Source organism: Channa argus, chromosome 14 (assembly GCF_033026475.1).
Source record: "Channa argus isolate prfri chromosome 14, Channa argus male v1.0, whole genome shotgun sequence".
NCBI lineage: Eukaryota > Metazoa > Chordata > Actinopteri > Anabantiformes > Channidae > Channa > Channa argus.
The window spans coordinates 12277573-12294271 of NC_090210.1; the positions used below are offsets into that span (position 1 = coordinate 12277573).

The following is a 16699-nucleotide window of genomic DNA, read 5'->3' on the forward strand; positions in this document are numbered from 1 at the left end:
TAGAAATATAATGCATGTAGTATAATGAATTTTCTGTAACTGAAGTCATGTTTAAATGTTCTGGCATTAAGAATTACAAGTACTAAACTTCTGTTGTGAATCTGATATTTTCCAATCTTGCTGATGTTTCCAAGGTCACATCCTTAAAAAGATGATGGTGGTTGCTTGGCACTTGTAGTTGCTTCAAAGTAAACAGGTCTAGCCTTACAGGTCTTCCTGTGCCATTTTAAACAATCCCGCAGACCACCAACAGGATTAGTGCTGCCTGTCTCATGTACTCCAGAAAGTGATGTTCATCAGTCTGCATTGATATGTAAACTTCCATCCTTCTCCCTTTTCTTGAAGCAGCTCTGCATGATGCATGAAGTGCCAGGGCCGGGCCTGGCGCAGGGACAAATGCCAACTCACTCTTCCAAATGTCAAATTTGAAATGTTGTAGACATTCGATGACCCCTCCTGCAAGAACAATTCAGATCCCTGCTCCTCAAACAGTCACTGACATCTCAAGACGAGAGTGAAAGGGAAATAACTGGATGTGTATCTGCCCCTGGGGATGAGTTACTTTCCCTTTAGTGAGCCCTCGATTGCTGATGTTTGTGCTCTTCTAGACGTCAGTCCTGGTGCCATACATCGGTTCAAAAGACCAAATAAAGTTAAAATGAAACAGCCCTGATTAAGAAGTTGCCATAAACTGCTTAAAAAGCATTTTAATATTACTCTGTTTAGAAACCATCTTTAATCCAGATATTGTAGAGATTTGCAGTTATAGTCAGTTACATACCATCCATCAGTTTGCCAGAAGTTGAAATATGCTCTGAAATTTCATTTTTATAATGTTTAGGTGAAGACACCTTTAACGCAGTGCAGTTCCAGATCCCAGTAGACAAGTATTTTTTTGTTATTTAATATTTTTTGAGTTCGTTCACATCTGTAACAGCCAACAGCAACTTTACAATTCACAGAAATATTTGAACATTTTAACAGAATACAACACTTTGGGGCATTCCCACACCATTAAAAGTTCCTAGAGTAACAGGTGGACAGAGGGTACAGTATGGATGGGTACACCATCCCCTCTGATATCTTAGTTAGGGAGTCACATTTTTTTCAGGGCAGTACTTAAAATGTATAAATTGCTGGTTCGAAATATGGGAAGCTCTCATACTCTTAGACTTTTTGTCCTAGTCAAATTTCCTATTAACATAAGACATTACCTTTTTCCCTCCATTCTTTTATTCCAGAGATTGAGACTTTAGAGTATGAGATTATCCGCCAAAGAATTTATTATATAAAAAAATAATTAAATAATTATATAAAAATGATATAAAAACTCTGAGGTTTTAGAGCTGATCTGGGTCTGAGATACAAAAACAAAGAATGCTTATCAACGTTATACTCTGAGACACAGTCTTCAAAAGATAATGTCCTTTCCATTAACATCACCCAACACTTGCCCAGTCCTTCCTGAACAAGAGGTTTACCTCCTGATAGTAAGATATTATCCCTCCAGATAGGTGAGGATTCGTGGAAACTGATTTTACCCTATTAATCCTTCAACTGATTTGTATCTTTGTAGCACATGGGCACCTATAGACAAGTAAGTGATTTTTCAAGCAAGTCAAACATACTTCAGTATAGGAAGTGAACCTGGATACAGCTGTTACTAATGCAAAGCACTGCCGCATTATGCAGAACATAACAGGTTAACAAAGGCCAAACACAGTCATAACAGGAATGTTTTTACTGATGATAATAAAAAATAATCTGCAAAAACAGAGTCAATGTGGTTTATGATACACCAGAAGAAATTGGCAGCAAACATAATTCATAATGCTTGCTAACATTATAATGTAGCTCTTCTTATTAGGACCAGAAGTGTTTCGCCCATTTCCTGCTACATCTGGAGCCACTGATTCAATCTTCCATTTTCCAATATCTTTTGTCTCATGAGGAATTAGGGAACAAAAACATTTTTTTTTTCTTGGGAAAAAGCAGCAAGCATCATTAAAAACAATTAGGCCACCATGCTTTTCTTTGACCATTCTGATTTATTGAAGGCACATTAGTTAAATGAACACATCAGTTGTGCTGGATACTGTTTACATTCATTGTCAATCTTTTTTCCCCTTCAATTAAATCAGTGTCGCAACACATTATTAGAACCAACTATTCTACTACTGTAATTCTGGAGAAAACTTACATCAGAATGTATTAACTATTTAAGGCAACAATTATGATGCTAAAAAAAACGTGTAATGCTGTTAAATTGTGACAGTTGCCTTTAAAGTGAGCTGCATTGTGATCCAAGTTTAATGAAAATTGTGAGATTAAAACAATATATATTAGATATTTTATAAATACAAGTTTTTGAATCACTACTAACCTACAACACATTACATTTTACAGCAGCAATAATATTATTTAAATTACTTTAAAGGATTTAGGTCCCAATTTTCCAGGCTATAGCAACTTTTGTATGGTTTCTTTTACACGTGGTACATTGGAGTAGGTAGAGTTAAGCTTTTTTGTCAGGGATGTGTGAGTTACAGTGTTTTACATGGCTGCTTTTCCAAATATGGAGTTAGCACAGCAGGGCTAGACCAAACTTTTCTATTATGTGCACTAGGAAAGAAAACCAGTGGGTTGCATTCAGTGCAAATTCAAGCTAACTTGCTGAATTTTCCTTCTTTTTTTTTGAGAAACAACTTAGGAGTCTGATTTCCATGACTTTTCTTCAAAATGTGGAAAGACCGCTTCACAAGAGGGTTTGCAAATCCTTTCCAAGTTTCAGTGATTTTGAACTCTGTGTCTCTTCCTCATCTCAGTCCCTTCCATTTCCTTCATACACGTCACCAGGAAATCGCGGCACTTCAGAGTATACTGATCAGGAAAATCCCTGAAATGGCTGACATGGGCACTGGAAACAAAATCAAAACTGTCCACCGGGACGCCTTTGTGTTTCAGGGTCTCCACGAAGAGCTTTACATCCCTGTGCCTGATCACCTGGTCAGCTCCGGAATACAGACAGAAATGAGGCCAGGTGGGTGGACTCTCCCGCATGGCGTCATAGTGGTTCTTATGGATGTACTTTGTCAGGGGGTACAATACAACTCGCAACAGAAAAACAGTCACAGCGAAAAGCCCGAACAAGACGTACCTTAAAAGAGGACTTATTTTTGGCCCTAAGGTGGCCCTCAGTGCACGCAGGGCTCCACGGACATTCCCGCTACCAGGAGCACTGTCCACAACAGCCCCAATCACACACAGGGAATTGAACTGTTTGTCACTGTGCAGCAATTCTACAATGTATCGGTACAGCATGAAGCCACCATTACTGAATATGTGAAAGAAGATAGGACTGTTCTCCACCTCATAATCATAAAGGATCTCCAGCAGCTTGAGTGCTGTGCTTCTCAGCTCCCTGTAGCCAAATGACTCAGAGATGAAGACAGTCTTCAGAGGCGCAGTGTAGCGTATGGTGACACATCCCTAAAAGAGAAGAAAAACATAGATACAGCTGAATGAATGCTTGTACAGCTTCTGTGATTCCAACAAGGTGCCAAAGGGAATGAGGCACAAAGTCTAGTAACTTAAGAGGTTGGTATTTAGTTTTCACCTGTTCATTGTAGATGGAGCTGTATTTGTTGAGATGTTTGTCTTTGCAACCAGCCCAGCCCAGCAGTATGACAACCGGCTCCTTTGTGCCCTGCCAGTGTCTCTCTGAAAACAAGCCGGACGATATGACACATCACGTTAGTGGAGCTGTCACTGCGGGCTAGCGCTTAAGCGATTTAACATGCGATTTAGCAGAATGAGGCTACATTTTTTACGCGTTGGTATAATGTTAGCATGTACGCTAAGCGAACACACAACACAGTTGAATGATGCTTACCGGATGTTCCTGCATCTGGAAACACAATATTGTAGTCTATTTCATCGTCTGCCATTTCTGTGAGAGAGAGTTATCAGCTGCTGTTCTTCTCAAGCTTTAATGTCCGGCTCATTTGGCCGCTGTAGGAAGATGCTAACAAAGCCACAGAGCTCTGAATGGGTGACAGGGAGATGGACAGTCACGGCGTCGTCATCCTCCTCTTTTCTTTTTTCTTTTTTCTTCTTCTTCTACCAACTACTACTACAGCTACTGCTACTTCTTCTTCTTCTTCTTCTTCTTCGCATTGTTGAACAGCTACTAACAGCCAATGTGGCACTACCGCCCCCTCTGGATAATGGTATAAATACCTGCTAATTAACGCGAACTAAGCAAATACCTTCCTCGAAAAACAACACTTGTTGGTCAAATTAATTTATTCAATAATATATTACAATCACTCATTAAACAGTGGACAATGAAACATAAAATACAGCTATCAATATGAACAGTTTCAGTCTTAATTTGTGCAATTTATTCATAGTTATTATTTTTTTTACAATTACAATTACTACAGCTTTAATACCAATTCAGATAATATTACATTTAGACTTGACACTCAGCAAACCTTTAGCCCAGATATGCACAATTATAAGAAAGTTCTCAGTTTCATACTTCAGCAAAACACTGAACATTTCTTTGTGTGCAGCTACATAGTACAGCAGTGTTTTTTACCTGTACAAAAATTACTTTAGGAAAAAATATCATGCTTTGATATTTACTGTATATGCCTTTCTTGGCTCAAATGTAAGGTTTTGACAAATAGCCCAGCTATACGGGGAAAATTTAAGTTGATGCAGTTTTTAATGACTAATTAAAATAATATGTTTGTTTCAACACAAGTTGTGTTGTTCGAGTATAACTGTTTGTTGTTTTTTAGGGAAAACAGAGAAGTGCGTCTTTATTATGTCACTGCATGTCCTGGATCCAAGATGTGACCATCTCTTTTACATCCCATGATTCACAGCTCAGAAACTGTGACCAGTGGTCAATGACCAGTGAATTGAAAAGTGCAGATGCGTGTGTGTTTATTGTGGAGAAGCACAATTGTTAGTTAAATCTGATATATTGAAGCCATCCACAGATTCAGCGGGCGTAATGGCGCGTGCACTTTGGTGTTTGGCTGACTGACAGCTCAGTCCCTTTGAACTGCCCACATATCAACATTATTTGATTACAAATAGTGACACGTGTAAACACATCAAATTAGAACTTACAACAATTTTTTTTTGATGTCCTTTTGGCTTATCCTGCGAGTTCAGGGCCGCCACAGTGGATCACTGTCCGCATGTTGATTTGGCACAGACCAAACCACTGTGGCAGGCGTCGTGAATGACTGCCTTTACCAACTGAGCTACAGCCGCCCCCAACAACTTAAAAAAAATATTTACATAAAAAAAATATTTAATATGTAGAGATAAAATCCAATAAATACACCATTTAAAAAAATATTAATCTTACTTTAACTTACTCTACTACCTAAGCTGCTGCTTTCATGTTGGAAAAGAATTCAGAAAGAATCTTCAATAATTTGTCACAGTATATATAGACCGTTTGTACGTACTGTATATTACAAGCTGTTTATCAGCTATTGGTAATAACCATTACTCTGCTCTAATCTTACTTAAGCACCTGAGCTGCTGCTATAAGAACAGAACAGTAAGAACAGTGAGCTTCCTCCTGCTTGTGTATTACTGTTATGGTAAGTCAAAGATTATTTCCATTTGTATTTTTTTGATTTAAAGGATTTATGCTGTGTTTGTACGTGAAGATGAGAAGACCAATAGATGAAGAGCAGCGGTAAAGCAATTATTCACCATCTGGGAAAATCCACGTATTGACTTTCTTCCAAAATACAGAAAATGTAGAGCGATTCATGTATTAGTCTGCAGACCTAGACTTATTATTCCATCACTATAACTAAAGTGTGGGACACTGAAACCAGAGCAAAGGAAGGGTCCTTCCTCGTGACTTGTTTCTGATGTCACAGGGCAGGAACTCCCTTTGTTGTTGTTCTTTTGTTTGAGAGGAAGTCACCACCTGATCACAGTGAACCATCCTCAGGACCAGATCTTTCTTCATTTTACTGCTTTAATGTCAAAGTAAATAAATACATTTCTCAGGCATTTAAAATGATCACGTGTTCTGTGAGATCCTTTACCCTCAGTCTTTAAATCGACGGTTTAAGAAAAACATTGCAGGTTAAAACGTCAGAATGGAGACAAATGAGTGTTAAATTCTAAGGGGTTATACCTCTACTGTGGTTGACAGCCCAATCACAGTTTTCATACTTAACCGAGGTGCATTGTTGTGTTTAAACTATTTAAAGTAACAAAATATTACAGAGGTTTGAGTGGAAGCTATGTTGGGAAGTAGAAAACGTCTCAGCTCAAGTCATTGCACCTTTCCATTGAGAAACTTCAGCATGTTCAATGTGATGTGATGACAAGCTGACAGTTTAGTTCTAAAGAGCTTTTTTTTTAGTCTTTCTTTCAGGTAAGTCCAGAGAATGAAATAAAGACTAAATTGTTGTTTTAATTACTCCAAAAGCAAATTGTTGTAAATTCTGGAATCAAGCATCATCTCTCTTGACTGTCTCGACAGAAAAAAAAAAAAAAAATCTGTATGTATACATACAAATAAATCAACAGAGATTAAAAATTTGACCACTTTTTTATCTCTTTAGACTTCCAACAAAATGTGTGTTTTTTGTATATTGATAAATCTCTAAACCATGGGAAACAAGGCCATGTCATCATCAAACGGTCCAACCAAGTGTCAAAAACAAGACTACACATTTTTACATTTTACTCTCAAATCAGTGTTTTATCAAAAATACTCTCAATTAATTGCTACAGCTCTATGCATTCACTCCATTAACCTAAAGTAATGATCTCAGTTTTTCTCCCCATTTTAGAACATCAGCAGAAATCTCCAGGAAAAAAATGACTGTAGCACTTTTACATTGCAATGAGTGTTAACGTTAAGCACATTAGCATGTAAGTAATTAACACAAATTAAAGCTCAAAGTGCTGGGAATCTAGTTTTGCAGGTGTTTTGCAGGTCATAATCAAAACACTGGACAGGTAAAAGTGGTGGTAGATGAAACAATCTACTAAGATTTTAGGAATCCATTATAAAAAAAAAAAAAGAAAAGTAATTGGATCCCAAAGTCAGTAGGATTCATCCAGTGAGAACCATGAATATCAAAAGCTCATGAAGTGGGTTTACTACACTCTCCCTCCCCACACCATCTCCATCTTCTGGATGTGGGCCTTAGACGACTTGGAGAAAGTGCTTTTCACCACGTTGAGAGGAGCCGCTTTGCCACTGAGATAGACCTTATTGAGGCAGTTAGGAAGCCAGAGCTGTCCGTCCTCCTCTTGCTCTTTCTCCTCCACAGCTTCTCCCGCTCCTTCCTTCCTTAAGTGGGTACAAGAGTAGGCAAAGATGAATCCCGTCATAAATGCGTCAAACCCCGCTCTATGCGTTCCTGCATCAGCCTTCTTCTCACTGCCAGTATTCGCAGCATGGTCACTTTTTTCTACGCCATCGTTTGTGTTGGTATTTTTGTTTGTGTCTTCAGTTGCTGTGCTTGTTGCTGAGTTTCTGTTCCCCTCGCTGTCTGCTCCCATGCTGTCTCCTTCATTCTGTTGGGTATTTTTATGGCACAACTCAGCCCCCTGCTGGTTATCTGGTGTTTTGTCAGGATCAACCTCCATGTGGGCTACTTTGTTTTTAGGGCTGCCATCAACTATACTGGAGTCTTCCATGAGCTCTCCTTCACTTTTCTTCTTGTTTCTTTGTCTCTTCCTCTTCTTTCTTTTGTCCTCCTTACTTTTCTCATCCTGGAGGATAATAAGGTCAGTGTTATGGGATAATAAACACTGAGTGCCATTCGGACACCAGCCGAATGCCTGTGACAGACAAACATACACACAGTTAATAAACACATTTGCACAGATACAGAAGGCAAGAGAGATTGTACTTTTTGTCAATTTAGGCTCTTCTAAAGCCAAAAGATTTATCTCAATTTAAAACAAAAGAAAGAAAATAGGTTGAAACTCACAGAGAAGCGCAGGCAGATGTCAGTCTGTTCTTCAACAGAGGCCAAAGATGGACACACTCTGTAGTCCACATAGCTGGACATGTGCCCAGCATACTGACAGAACTCTACATGGACATGGGGTCCACTGCCTCCAGAGGCCACACTGCGACTGTTATCCAGCTTACTGCACAGAGGAGAAGACAAAATTAGGGAATGGAGGAGAACATAATGACCAATTAAAAGATACAGTGCTGTGAATTCAGTCCTGTCGTAATTTCTTCTCTTTTTTGTGCCTCTCATAATAAACAGTGTCAAATCTAAATCCAATAAAAAACAGCCTGACACACAACATGAGTTTTCAATGCAAAATCATTAACAAATCCAACACCAAAATCACTAATATAAAAAAACTAACCAGCCTATGAGCTTAACAGCTAGTTCAGGTCCGGACTTGAATAGGCTACTCCAAAGCTTTAATTTCTTTCTTTTTGAGTCATTCTGAGGTCGACCTACTCTTAAGCTTGGTATCATTGACTTACTGCGTAACCCAATTACAACATAGCTTTAGCTCAAAGACTGATGAACTAAGGTTCTCCTTCAAAATTCTCTGATCGAGAGATACATTCTTGTTTCCCGTTATTATGGCAATTCTCCCTGGCCTCAACACAGTAAAGCCTCCCCACAACATCACACTGCCACCTAAGAAATTGAACATTTATGAAATGCTTTACAGGAATTTTTATTATTGAGATACACATTGTATATCGATATATAGCCCTATGTCAAGTAAATGCTATCTGAAGCATATTCCTGATTGTATTAGAGTAGTCATTGAGGACAAGTGCCATTTTAAAGTCTTGTTCAGCATTAAGCTGTGCAATTGGAGGTCTGTGTTTTAATGAATAATTTCCACCTGTACCTACTTGTAGAGGTTAAAGTGGTATCGGGTATAGTTTTATGAGTACTCAAAGCCAGTATCAGACCCAATTCCCAATCCACACTATAAAACCATACTCACCATTTCTTATAGGCATACTCCAAATAGGAGGCAGCAAGACGAATTTCAAATTCCGTGACATATTTAGTGTCATATATACCAGCAGGAAACATCTCAGACAGGTCGGCCGTGAAGGTGGCCAGGCGCTCGGGTAGGTGGGCATAGAAACACTGGTTAAAAAGAAAAAGGATCAATTGCATTGCAAAAATAATTACAAAAGGACAGTGTGACCTGAGACAAGCACAAAGGGTTCAAACGCTTTGTAATTGTTTGATGATAACTTCTTACTGACTTCACAAGCAAGATACCAACAACACATCCTAAATTAAAATAGAATGAAATTCAAAGATAATAGTTTGTACCTGGTATAGGAAAGCCATGTCTATGAGGCCATTGTGAAGCACCAGAGGCTTTCTGGCACGGAGCAATTCAGTGAATAGTGCACGGATGTGGACACCACGGTCATCTGATGCTGCCTTATACAGGAGTACAACAGAGAGGGGACAGCTTGAAACCAAATAATCACATCTTAGGAAGCCAACTAAGTTATATACACAAAAGTTGCAGTAAAAGACAAAGAAGCATAACAGAGAAATACAAATAATAGCAAATACAGTGGACAAAAGAAAGGGTTTCGGAAGACAACATGCCCCTACACGTAAGCATCATCACCTTATTATTGCCCTTGCAGTATGGGATTCCATGAGCATACTGCTTGTTAAAATCAAACCCATGCTGCACCAGAAACTGGACTGACTGGGGCTCTATGATGTACTCCTCCGAACACAGTAGAGTGAGGTTATACACCTGGACAAGGTATGTGTCTGCTGTCTGGATACAATGAAAGAGCCAAACGTCACATAACCAAGTCATAAAGTGTGCAGCGGAAAATCCTGTTATTTGACGTGTTTCTGTGGGGTGTAGTCGCATGACTTGCAGTGCACTGTAGTCACAAATCGCTAAAATATGTGTTAGAGCTAAATAACTTGCAATGTCCTACAACTAAATGTTATGCTCATTTAAAATATCTAATCATCAGTACTATATTTAGTATAGCGACAGAATTATATGGACACACAATTTATAAGCTATAGTACAAGACAGACTTTTTATGTACCTTGTCGCTGAGTTTCTTGTAGCATGCAACTCCCAGGGAGAGGATGGAGCGAGAGCGAGCTGCATGGCATATGGCTTTATATCTGTCTTCTATGGATCTGAACACAACAGTACAGCACATGTCAGGGCAAACGTATATACACAATCACTAAATCACAGTGCATGTCATAGACTCAGAAACCTGGCTAGAATCCATGGCTTTCCATAGAATGAGTTGACCGCTGTTTATACTCACTCAGCGAGCAAGGATTTCCTGTTCCCAAGGCCACTCAGCTCCTGAAACACAGTGAGCATATATTCATGTATTTCTTATGGCTCTGACGCACTCCTTGGCCCTAGACATAGGTAACTATAAATAAGAGGGAACATCTAGGGACACTTGACGAACATATTAATCTATTGACTCACATAATGTGAATATACCCACGGGTCGAAACAGTCACTCACTGGCACTTACCGTGTCTAGTGCAACAAAGGAAGACGTTTTAATGGCTACAACCATAGCAGGCCAAAGTTCTTTGAAATTATCATACTGAACATCAATAACCGGAACTACCATTGAAGATGTCATGTTTGTTTCAAAGCAAATAACTGTACGGAAATCTAACAGCTCACTTTCTACACAACTACCGAGTGCTAACGTTACTTCAAATATTTAGCTAACTATATTGCAAAGGTTTTCCTTATTCAATTCAACTTCGCTGTCGAACGTCTTGACTAATGTCTGCTTGCTTTACTATCTTTCTAAACTTTGTATTTATTTTAAGAGTTGCTAAATTCTAGCGCTTCACTGGTCGGCAGCTACGAGCTCGACAACCGTAAACATTTCAACGTGCTTCCCCGGGTCCTGTGACAAAAACCCATAGTAGTTCGACTATTGCCAGATTGAAAATAAAAATAATTTGCCGTTAAACATGAACACTTTTTTTATTTTTAATTGATCAGTACAACGTTTTATTCATATACTGGGTGAATTAGTCATACAACTTTCATCTCTGATGGAGTTTTTGTTTTTAAATAAAATATCAAGCAGCCGTTTATAACAGACGCCAATACACAATACGTCACCAAACTGAACCATCGAGCAGACGTACGCCATTTTGGCTCAAACAAAGTCAGAAACATTTTATCTCTTTTGAATTGTATCAACAGAATATTGTATAACAATCAACTGGACTGCACTCCACGTGTTTCCACGAGTTAACATTTATTGTAAATGTGACATCATCTTGTATTTACATGGCGTGAGTTGTTAGCTATAAGTAACGCTACGACTGTAATCACCAGCTGAGCTTCCGTCTGCTAAGATTTAGCCTTGCTGTTCGTTTAACCTGCTGCTATGGGCGGCTGCTCCGCTCCGAACTGCTCCAATTCAACCAGCATTGGCAAACAACTGTTCCGATTCCCCAGAGACCCTGTCCGTAAGAAGAAATGGGTGGTGAACTGTCGACGGGACTTTGAACCAACCGAACATTCAAGACTCTGTCAGGTAAGCACTCGTATTGAGAAGATGCATCCGTCTAAAAGAAAACACAAAAGTTAAATCGGATAGGACACTGCATCAAAAAATGTTAATTTCTAATGATAAATTAGCTTCTGGGCCCAGCTTCTGGTAACCTAAGTCGTTTCTTCAGGAACATGGAACTAGCCATTGTACTCTCAGTGTGCATGATAAAGGTTAGTGCTTTCTGTGTGTATCAGTAGCTGGATAAAATGCATCTGTGTTGCCTCCCTTGTTTCCTCCAAGGACCACTTTGAGCAGAGCCAGTTTGAGGAGATTGCCAGGTCTCCAACCGGGGGAAAGAAGCTGAAGCCCAATGCCATCCCTACCCTGTTTAACTTTGGAGACTCTTCTTACCCGGCTTTCACCCCCCCATACATACTAGTGCCCTTGAAACAGGAACCAGGTAAATCATGATTTGAACAGAATCAGCTTTATTGATCAAGTATGCTAACAATAGAAATATGCTCCTGGCTGTTGGTAGCTCTCAAGGATGTGTGCCATGGTAAACAAATACAGACAGTACAAGAATGACAACTACAAAGCCAGAGTAACAGTTACAGAGAGCAAAAGTAAGAACTAAAGTAAGTAAACCCAGGTGCAGTGTGGGTTTTTGGCAGCACCTACACAGTTAAATCTACTTAAAGGTTTTCCTTTACATTACAGTTATCAAGCATGATTAGTTTTGCTACTTTGTGACCCATATAAACCTTCTCAACCTCATCAGCTTTTTCTGGAATAATGTGAGGGGCTGAAAACTTTGCTATGCCAGCAAACACTGGTGGATATGACTTTCCTAGTGTCCAAACCCTGATTAAACCATTTTTATTATGTAGTTTAAAAAATAATCTGAAATAGCAAATCATCATCCCCACCCTGTTTTTTATTCCGAAATAATATTTTTTTTTATGTCATAACGTAAAGCAATCAGTGGAAAGATAATGATTTATTGTGACAATGCAACAGATTCCTAAAAGGAAATACAGTAGTAATAAAGCATTGCTTTATTTCGGTAGTGGAGACAGAGCTGAGTTTTGGGGACCATGGAGACCATGGCTACGCCAGACGCACCCCTTTGCCTGGCATGGAGGAGGAGGATGCAGACGGGACAGCCGAGGACCAGCAGCCCTGCTCGCAGTGTCAACTCCTCAGGAAACAGTTGGAGCAGCAGATGCAGCATACTGCCAGGCTACAAAAGGAGGTGGGAAGTTTGCTGACAGCTTTTTTTGTTTTGTTTAAATTATTGTTTTGTTTGTTTTTTTATTTTTAGGGATGCCCCAATCCAGCTTTTTTTTTTTAATACCTTGTTAGTATTAGGATACCTATATTGCCTACAGTAAATGTTAATTAGATATTTATCTAGTCCAATCAGACGCACTATATTATTCAGGACTTACTTTATCAAATAACTGGAAGGACAAAAATTATGGTATAAATTTTTTTTTTTTTAAAAACTCAGGTAAATACTTACACCTACACATTCCTCATAGTAATTCATTAGTGAAACTGAAACCACTTTTGTCTTTTTAACCAGTAAATGCAGCATCACTACTGACAAAGTGTTATTAGCTGCTAGCTTGGTGTTTTCTATACTGAAACAAGATCACAATCAGAACTTTTAATAGTTCTGCTCTTGCATCTGACTTGCACAACTTGCTTCAAACACTCTCATAAGCACCGTGTTAAATTATTTGTATAGGAGCCATGGCGGGAAATAATGTGTTTTACACAAGAGCTTCTTCAGGCGGGCTCATTCACCAATTAAAAAGTCATCAAAATAGGTGTAATTTATGTTGCCTGATAAGATGTGTGTTGCTGCTTGTATTATTTTTTTTTTTTTTATTAAATGATATGTAGGATATTATCTATTATCTGTGTTGACTCTGATCTGGCAAACTGTAATTGTAAAATGTAAACGTAGAGAAAGTAAGTCAGTTAAAGAGTCATTGAAACAAACAATACATTTTGACTGTTGCAGCCTGAATAAATTATTTAAAATGTTTGTGTCTGTCAGGCAGTGGAAATGAAGAAACGTCTGTGTCGTCTGGACCAAATTGAGAAGGGCCTCCAGAAGTTTCTCTACGAGGACCAAATCCGTGCCCTCTCCCTCACAAAGCGCTCCCGACGTGCCGTTTGGTCTCCAGAGACCATCCTGAAAGCCCGAAAAATCCGCCGTGCAGTTGGCACCAAAGGCTATGAGTATCTGAGAGACATAGGGTACCCATTGCCTTCCTACAGGACTTTGTGTAATCGCCTAGAGACAAAGGTCATGGTGACAACTGATATGAGTTGTGAGGAGCTGGCTGAGCTGGGCCTAGATCTCATTGCCCCTTGTACCAGTCCCAGAGATGCTGTTGGGGACAATGATGATGAGGAAATGATTGGTGTTTTGTCCTGATCCTGGCAGTTTGCACCCGCTGTTCACACTAACCTGGGGACAATGTGCAGAACTTTCTGCATTTCTACATTTTAGATGTGATGTCAAACCACAGGAGATGGGGATGTTTGACTTCTTACCCATGAAAGACCGAAGTGTCATTCTAAAATTCTGCTTGTCTTGACAGAAATTGGGAGTTCACACATTTGAAATGCCACGTGGTTCTCCTTGTGATCAGCACCAATAAGGCATGGCTTTGCTTTGTGAGATGCGGGGCTTGAAGCTATCATAGGCTTGTGCTTATGGTGTTTGTTACTATGGAGATGCAGAGCTACAGAATGAGCTTGAACATGTAATGAGATGTACCTGTAGTCCGTGGCAAAGCAGGTTTACACTGAGTGGCTGAGATTGTGTGTTACATATAGACAGAATGTGCACAAAGCCTGTTGAATTCGCTGCTTTTGTGTGTTGGATTTCCCTTGTTTACATGCATAATAAAACCCTTGTTGTATTTGGTACATTCAAGTGTACTGAGAGAAAATAATCTCATATTTGTTGTGAGGTATTTTGAGTTCCCCTGTACTTCATAGCTTTAATTCCTGAGGAAATTCATCAAAATATGTATCTGTTGTGTGTAAAGCAGTAGAGTCTGGGATTATGTTTGAATTTAAACACAATGGGTTTGGTCTCAAACTATGCTGTTTAAAATATGCTTTATTATTATTATTATTGCATTTAGATGCTGTCAGGATCTGGGTTGGTTTCCTTTAATTTAAGTAGGCCATTTTGATCACATTTGTAAACATTTTCAAAATCTTTTTGTCAGACATCTTATTTATTAGGCAAGCAGAATTTTATTGTTTAGTCAGTGAAATAAAAATAAACCCTCCTGATAAATACCTACTTACATTCTACATTTTTTTTTTCTTTTGGATATTTATCTCTTTGCTTTGTCATGAAGTGTTCACATTTGTAGCGTAGCTTTAGCTTTAAGTTCAGGCTAATCACTATTAGTCACATGGTTGTGGGTTATTATTGAAGACATATATCTGCGAAAAACCCAAACTACCCACATTTGCATATCCATAGCAGCTAGCTGCTAACGTAGCAGGACACAGGTTAAAAATAAATCAGCACAAATGGAGAAAATATCTCAGGTGGGAATAAAGACTTGTGGATTTCTTTAATTTTTGAAGCCAAATAATTCAAGTTAATAAAAGCGCCTACACATGTAATTACTCTGTGCACATTCTTTTACACATATACAGTTTTGATGTTTACAGATTTATGTACAAATTCACAGATTGCAGTACACACTTACACAAATGTAGGCTTTATTTTGGTTACACAATCACAGCTCTCTGTACACTGTAAAACAAGAATACAATTTTGCAGATTCCTACTAGAGCTTTACAATCAGACAACAGTTTCACAAAGTAATATTGAACAATAATACCGTGTACACATAACACTCAGTATCCATTGCATTGCTAATAAAGTAACTGTTGAGAATGTATGTTCCCTGTTTTGTATGTGTGGTTGTGTAAGGGAAGCACATACATGTTACTACATCTAAAAGCATGGCTCAGATCCAAAGTGGACGAAAGCTCAGAATTGCCGCTTTTATCTCTAGATGTTTACATCTAGCCATATTAAACAACATTCACGTCCTGACTCCAGCTGTTTTTGCTTGCCGTTCCTGAGCTGTTTAGTGTACATTGCTCAGCACACCAGTGGTTTCTTTCTCTTTCAGGACATTCCAAAATGTACTCCACAACAAAATCCAAGGCTACAGCCAAGACTAGTGATTTAAAGCTAAATACACCTGAAAAAACATTTGTTCCAATATTTTGCTCACATAAAATGTAGGTAATCTGATACAAAAGGTGCCATGTTTTGTTTTTGTTTTTTATAAATGTACAGTAAATATCATCTTATCCCAAATGTCTTCAGTGAACAGCAAACACAAATTAATTGGCCGTGTTTTCCAATATTTTTAAAGGTGAAATGTGGGTCTGTACTGCTTATTGGCAGCAGATAAACAGCATTGATGCCATCAGCACAATTGTTAGATTAGAAATAAAATGACAAATTACAGCTCCAAAACATAGCAAAATCTTTCTTGAATATCACTGTTTTAACTAAATCCCTTCACACTTACAGTTGATTTGTCCAGCTTCTGGCAAAACTTCCTTTACCCTGCATAAAAAAATTGGATTTCACTTTGCCCAGTTGGACTTTGGGTAAATCACTCACATACAGTATTTGTTTTGCAGCTGGTTTGTCACCTGAGTTGAACTATAATGTAAAGCCAACATTGCAGTTCAAAGCTAAAGTGGTAAATGTTACATAGAGGTTTGTGACGATGGATCAATATATAGAAGTGCATGTATACAGTACAGTTGACCTCAGTAAGCCTGTCACTTTGACCTTCTTGTGCTGATGGTCATTGATTCTGGATTTTCTTGTCGTACAAGAGTGGAACCTTATGTTTGTTTGTCCTAGTGGCATTCACCTCTACACAGTCCAAAGCCTGACTCAAGCATAGTAAAGCAAATATTGCTCAGTAGTGAAATCAATCTCACATGCAAAAAGATAATAAACAAGATCGGGCCTACAGTCATGCTAGTTATCAGGTAGGCAGGGTAGTGTTTGCGCTGAATGTTGAATGCCTACTCAAGTTTCTAAGCAAGCTTCTCTCACTGCCTCTCACCCGGGGCACCTAACTAACC

General features: G+C 38.8%; 3 protein-coding genes across 4 annotated transcripts; 1 reads left to right on the forward strand and 2 right to left on the reverse strand.

The window, feature by feature from the left end:
- Window positions 1–833: 833 nt before the first annotated feature.
- Window positions 834–4131, reverse strand: tmem53 (transmembrane protein 53). Its single transcript, XM_067475436.1, has 3 exons — window positions 3893–4131; window positions 3617–3720; window positions 834–3489 (listed from the first exon to the last, which is right to left on the reverse strand). Exons 1-3 carry the CDS (start codon window positions 3945–3947, stop codon window positions 2788–2790), a joined length of 861 nt encoding a protein of 286 aa, XP_067331537.1. The 5' UTR covers window positions 3948–4131; the 3' UTR covers window positions 834–2787.
- Window positions 4132–6725: 2594 nt separating this feature from the next.
- On the reverse strand, window positions 6726–11133 carry toe1 (target of EGR1, exonuclease). 2 transcript variants are annotated; one of them, XM_067474624.1, is made up of 8 exons: window positions 10547–11133; window positions 10325–10365; window positions 10091–10187; window positions 9646–9804; window positions 9336–9449; window positions 8995–9143; window positions 7998–8160; window positions 6726–7776 (listed from the first exon to the last, which is right to left on the reverse strand). In XM_067474624.1, exons 1-8 carry the CDS (start codon window positions 10658–10660, stop codon window positions 7159–7161), a joined length of 1455 nt encoding a protein of 484 aa, XP_067330725.1. In that variant the 5' UTR covers window positions 10661–11133; the 3' UTR covers window positions 6726–7158. The 2 variants fall into 2 exon arrangements, with proteins under 2 accessions (XP_067330725.1, XP_067330724.1); XM_067474623.1 differs by having other exon boundaries at window positions 6726–7845.
- Window positions 11134–11186: 53 nt separating this feature from the next.
- On the forward strand, window positions 11187–14870 carry si:ch73-382f3.1 (uncharacterized protein LOC100151273 homolog). The gene is made up of 4 exons (XM_067474626.1): window positions 11187–11578; window positions 11837–11996; window positions 12607–12791; window positions 13605–14870. The coding sequence occupies exons 1-4, from the start codon at window positions 11429–11431 to the stop codon at window positions 13986–13988; spliced, it is 879 nt and encodes a 292-aa protein (XP_067330727.1). The 5' UTR covers window positions 11187–11428; the 3' UTR covers window positions 13989–14870.
- Window positions 14871–16699: the final 1829 nt, after the last annotated feature.

Excerpts from the sequence above, each read along its gene's own strand:
- si:ch73-382f3.1 (XM_067474626.1), top strand. The coding sequence starts at position 11,429 with ATGGGCGGCTGCTCCGCTCCGAACTGCTCCAATTCAACCAGCATTGGC. Across the intron at positions 11,579-11,836 it reads AACATTCAAGACTCTGTCAG|GACCACTTTGAGCAGAGCCA; the intron begins GTAAGCACTCGT and ends GTTTCCTCCAAG. Across the intron at positions 11,997-12,606 it reads GCCCTTGAAACAGGAACCAG|TGGAGACAGAGCTGAGTTTT; the intron begins GTAAATCATGAT and ends TTATTTCGGTAG.
- tmem53 (XM_067475436.1), bottom strand. The coding sequence starts at position 3,947 with ATGGCAGACGATGAAATAGACTACAATATTGTGTTTCCAGATGCAGGA. Across the intron at positions 3,721-3,892 it reads TCCAGATGCAGGAACATCCG|AGAGACACTGGCAGGGCACA; the intron begins GTAAGCATCATT and ends GCTTGTTTTCAG. Across the intron at positions 3,490-3,616 it reads GCTCCATCTACAATGAACAG|GGATGTGTCACCATACGCTA; the intron begins GTGAAAACTAAA and ends CTTCTCTTTTAG.
- toe1 (XM_067474623.1), bottom strand. The coding sequence starts at position 10,660 with ATGACATCTTCAATGGTAGTTCCGGTTATTGATGTTCAGTATGATAAT. Across the intron at positions 9,144-9,335 it reads ACATGGCTTTCCTATACCAG|TGTTTCTATGCCCACCTACC; the intron begins GTACAAACTATT and ends CTTTTTAACCAG. Across the intron at positions 7,846-7,997 it reads ACATCTGCCTGCGCTTCTCT|GCATTCGGCTGGTGTCCGAA; the intron begins GTGAGTTTCAAC and ends TGTCTGTCACAG.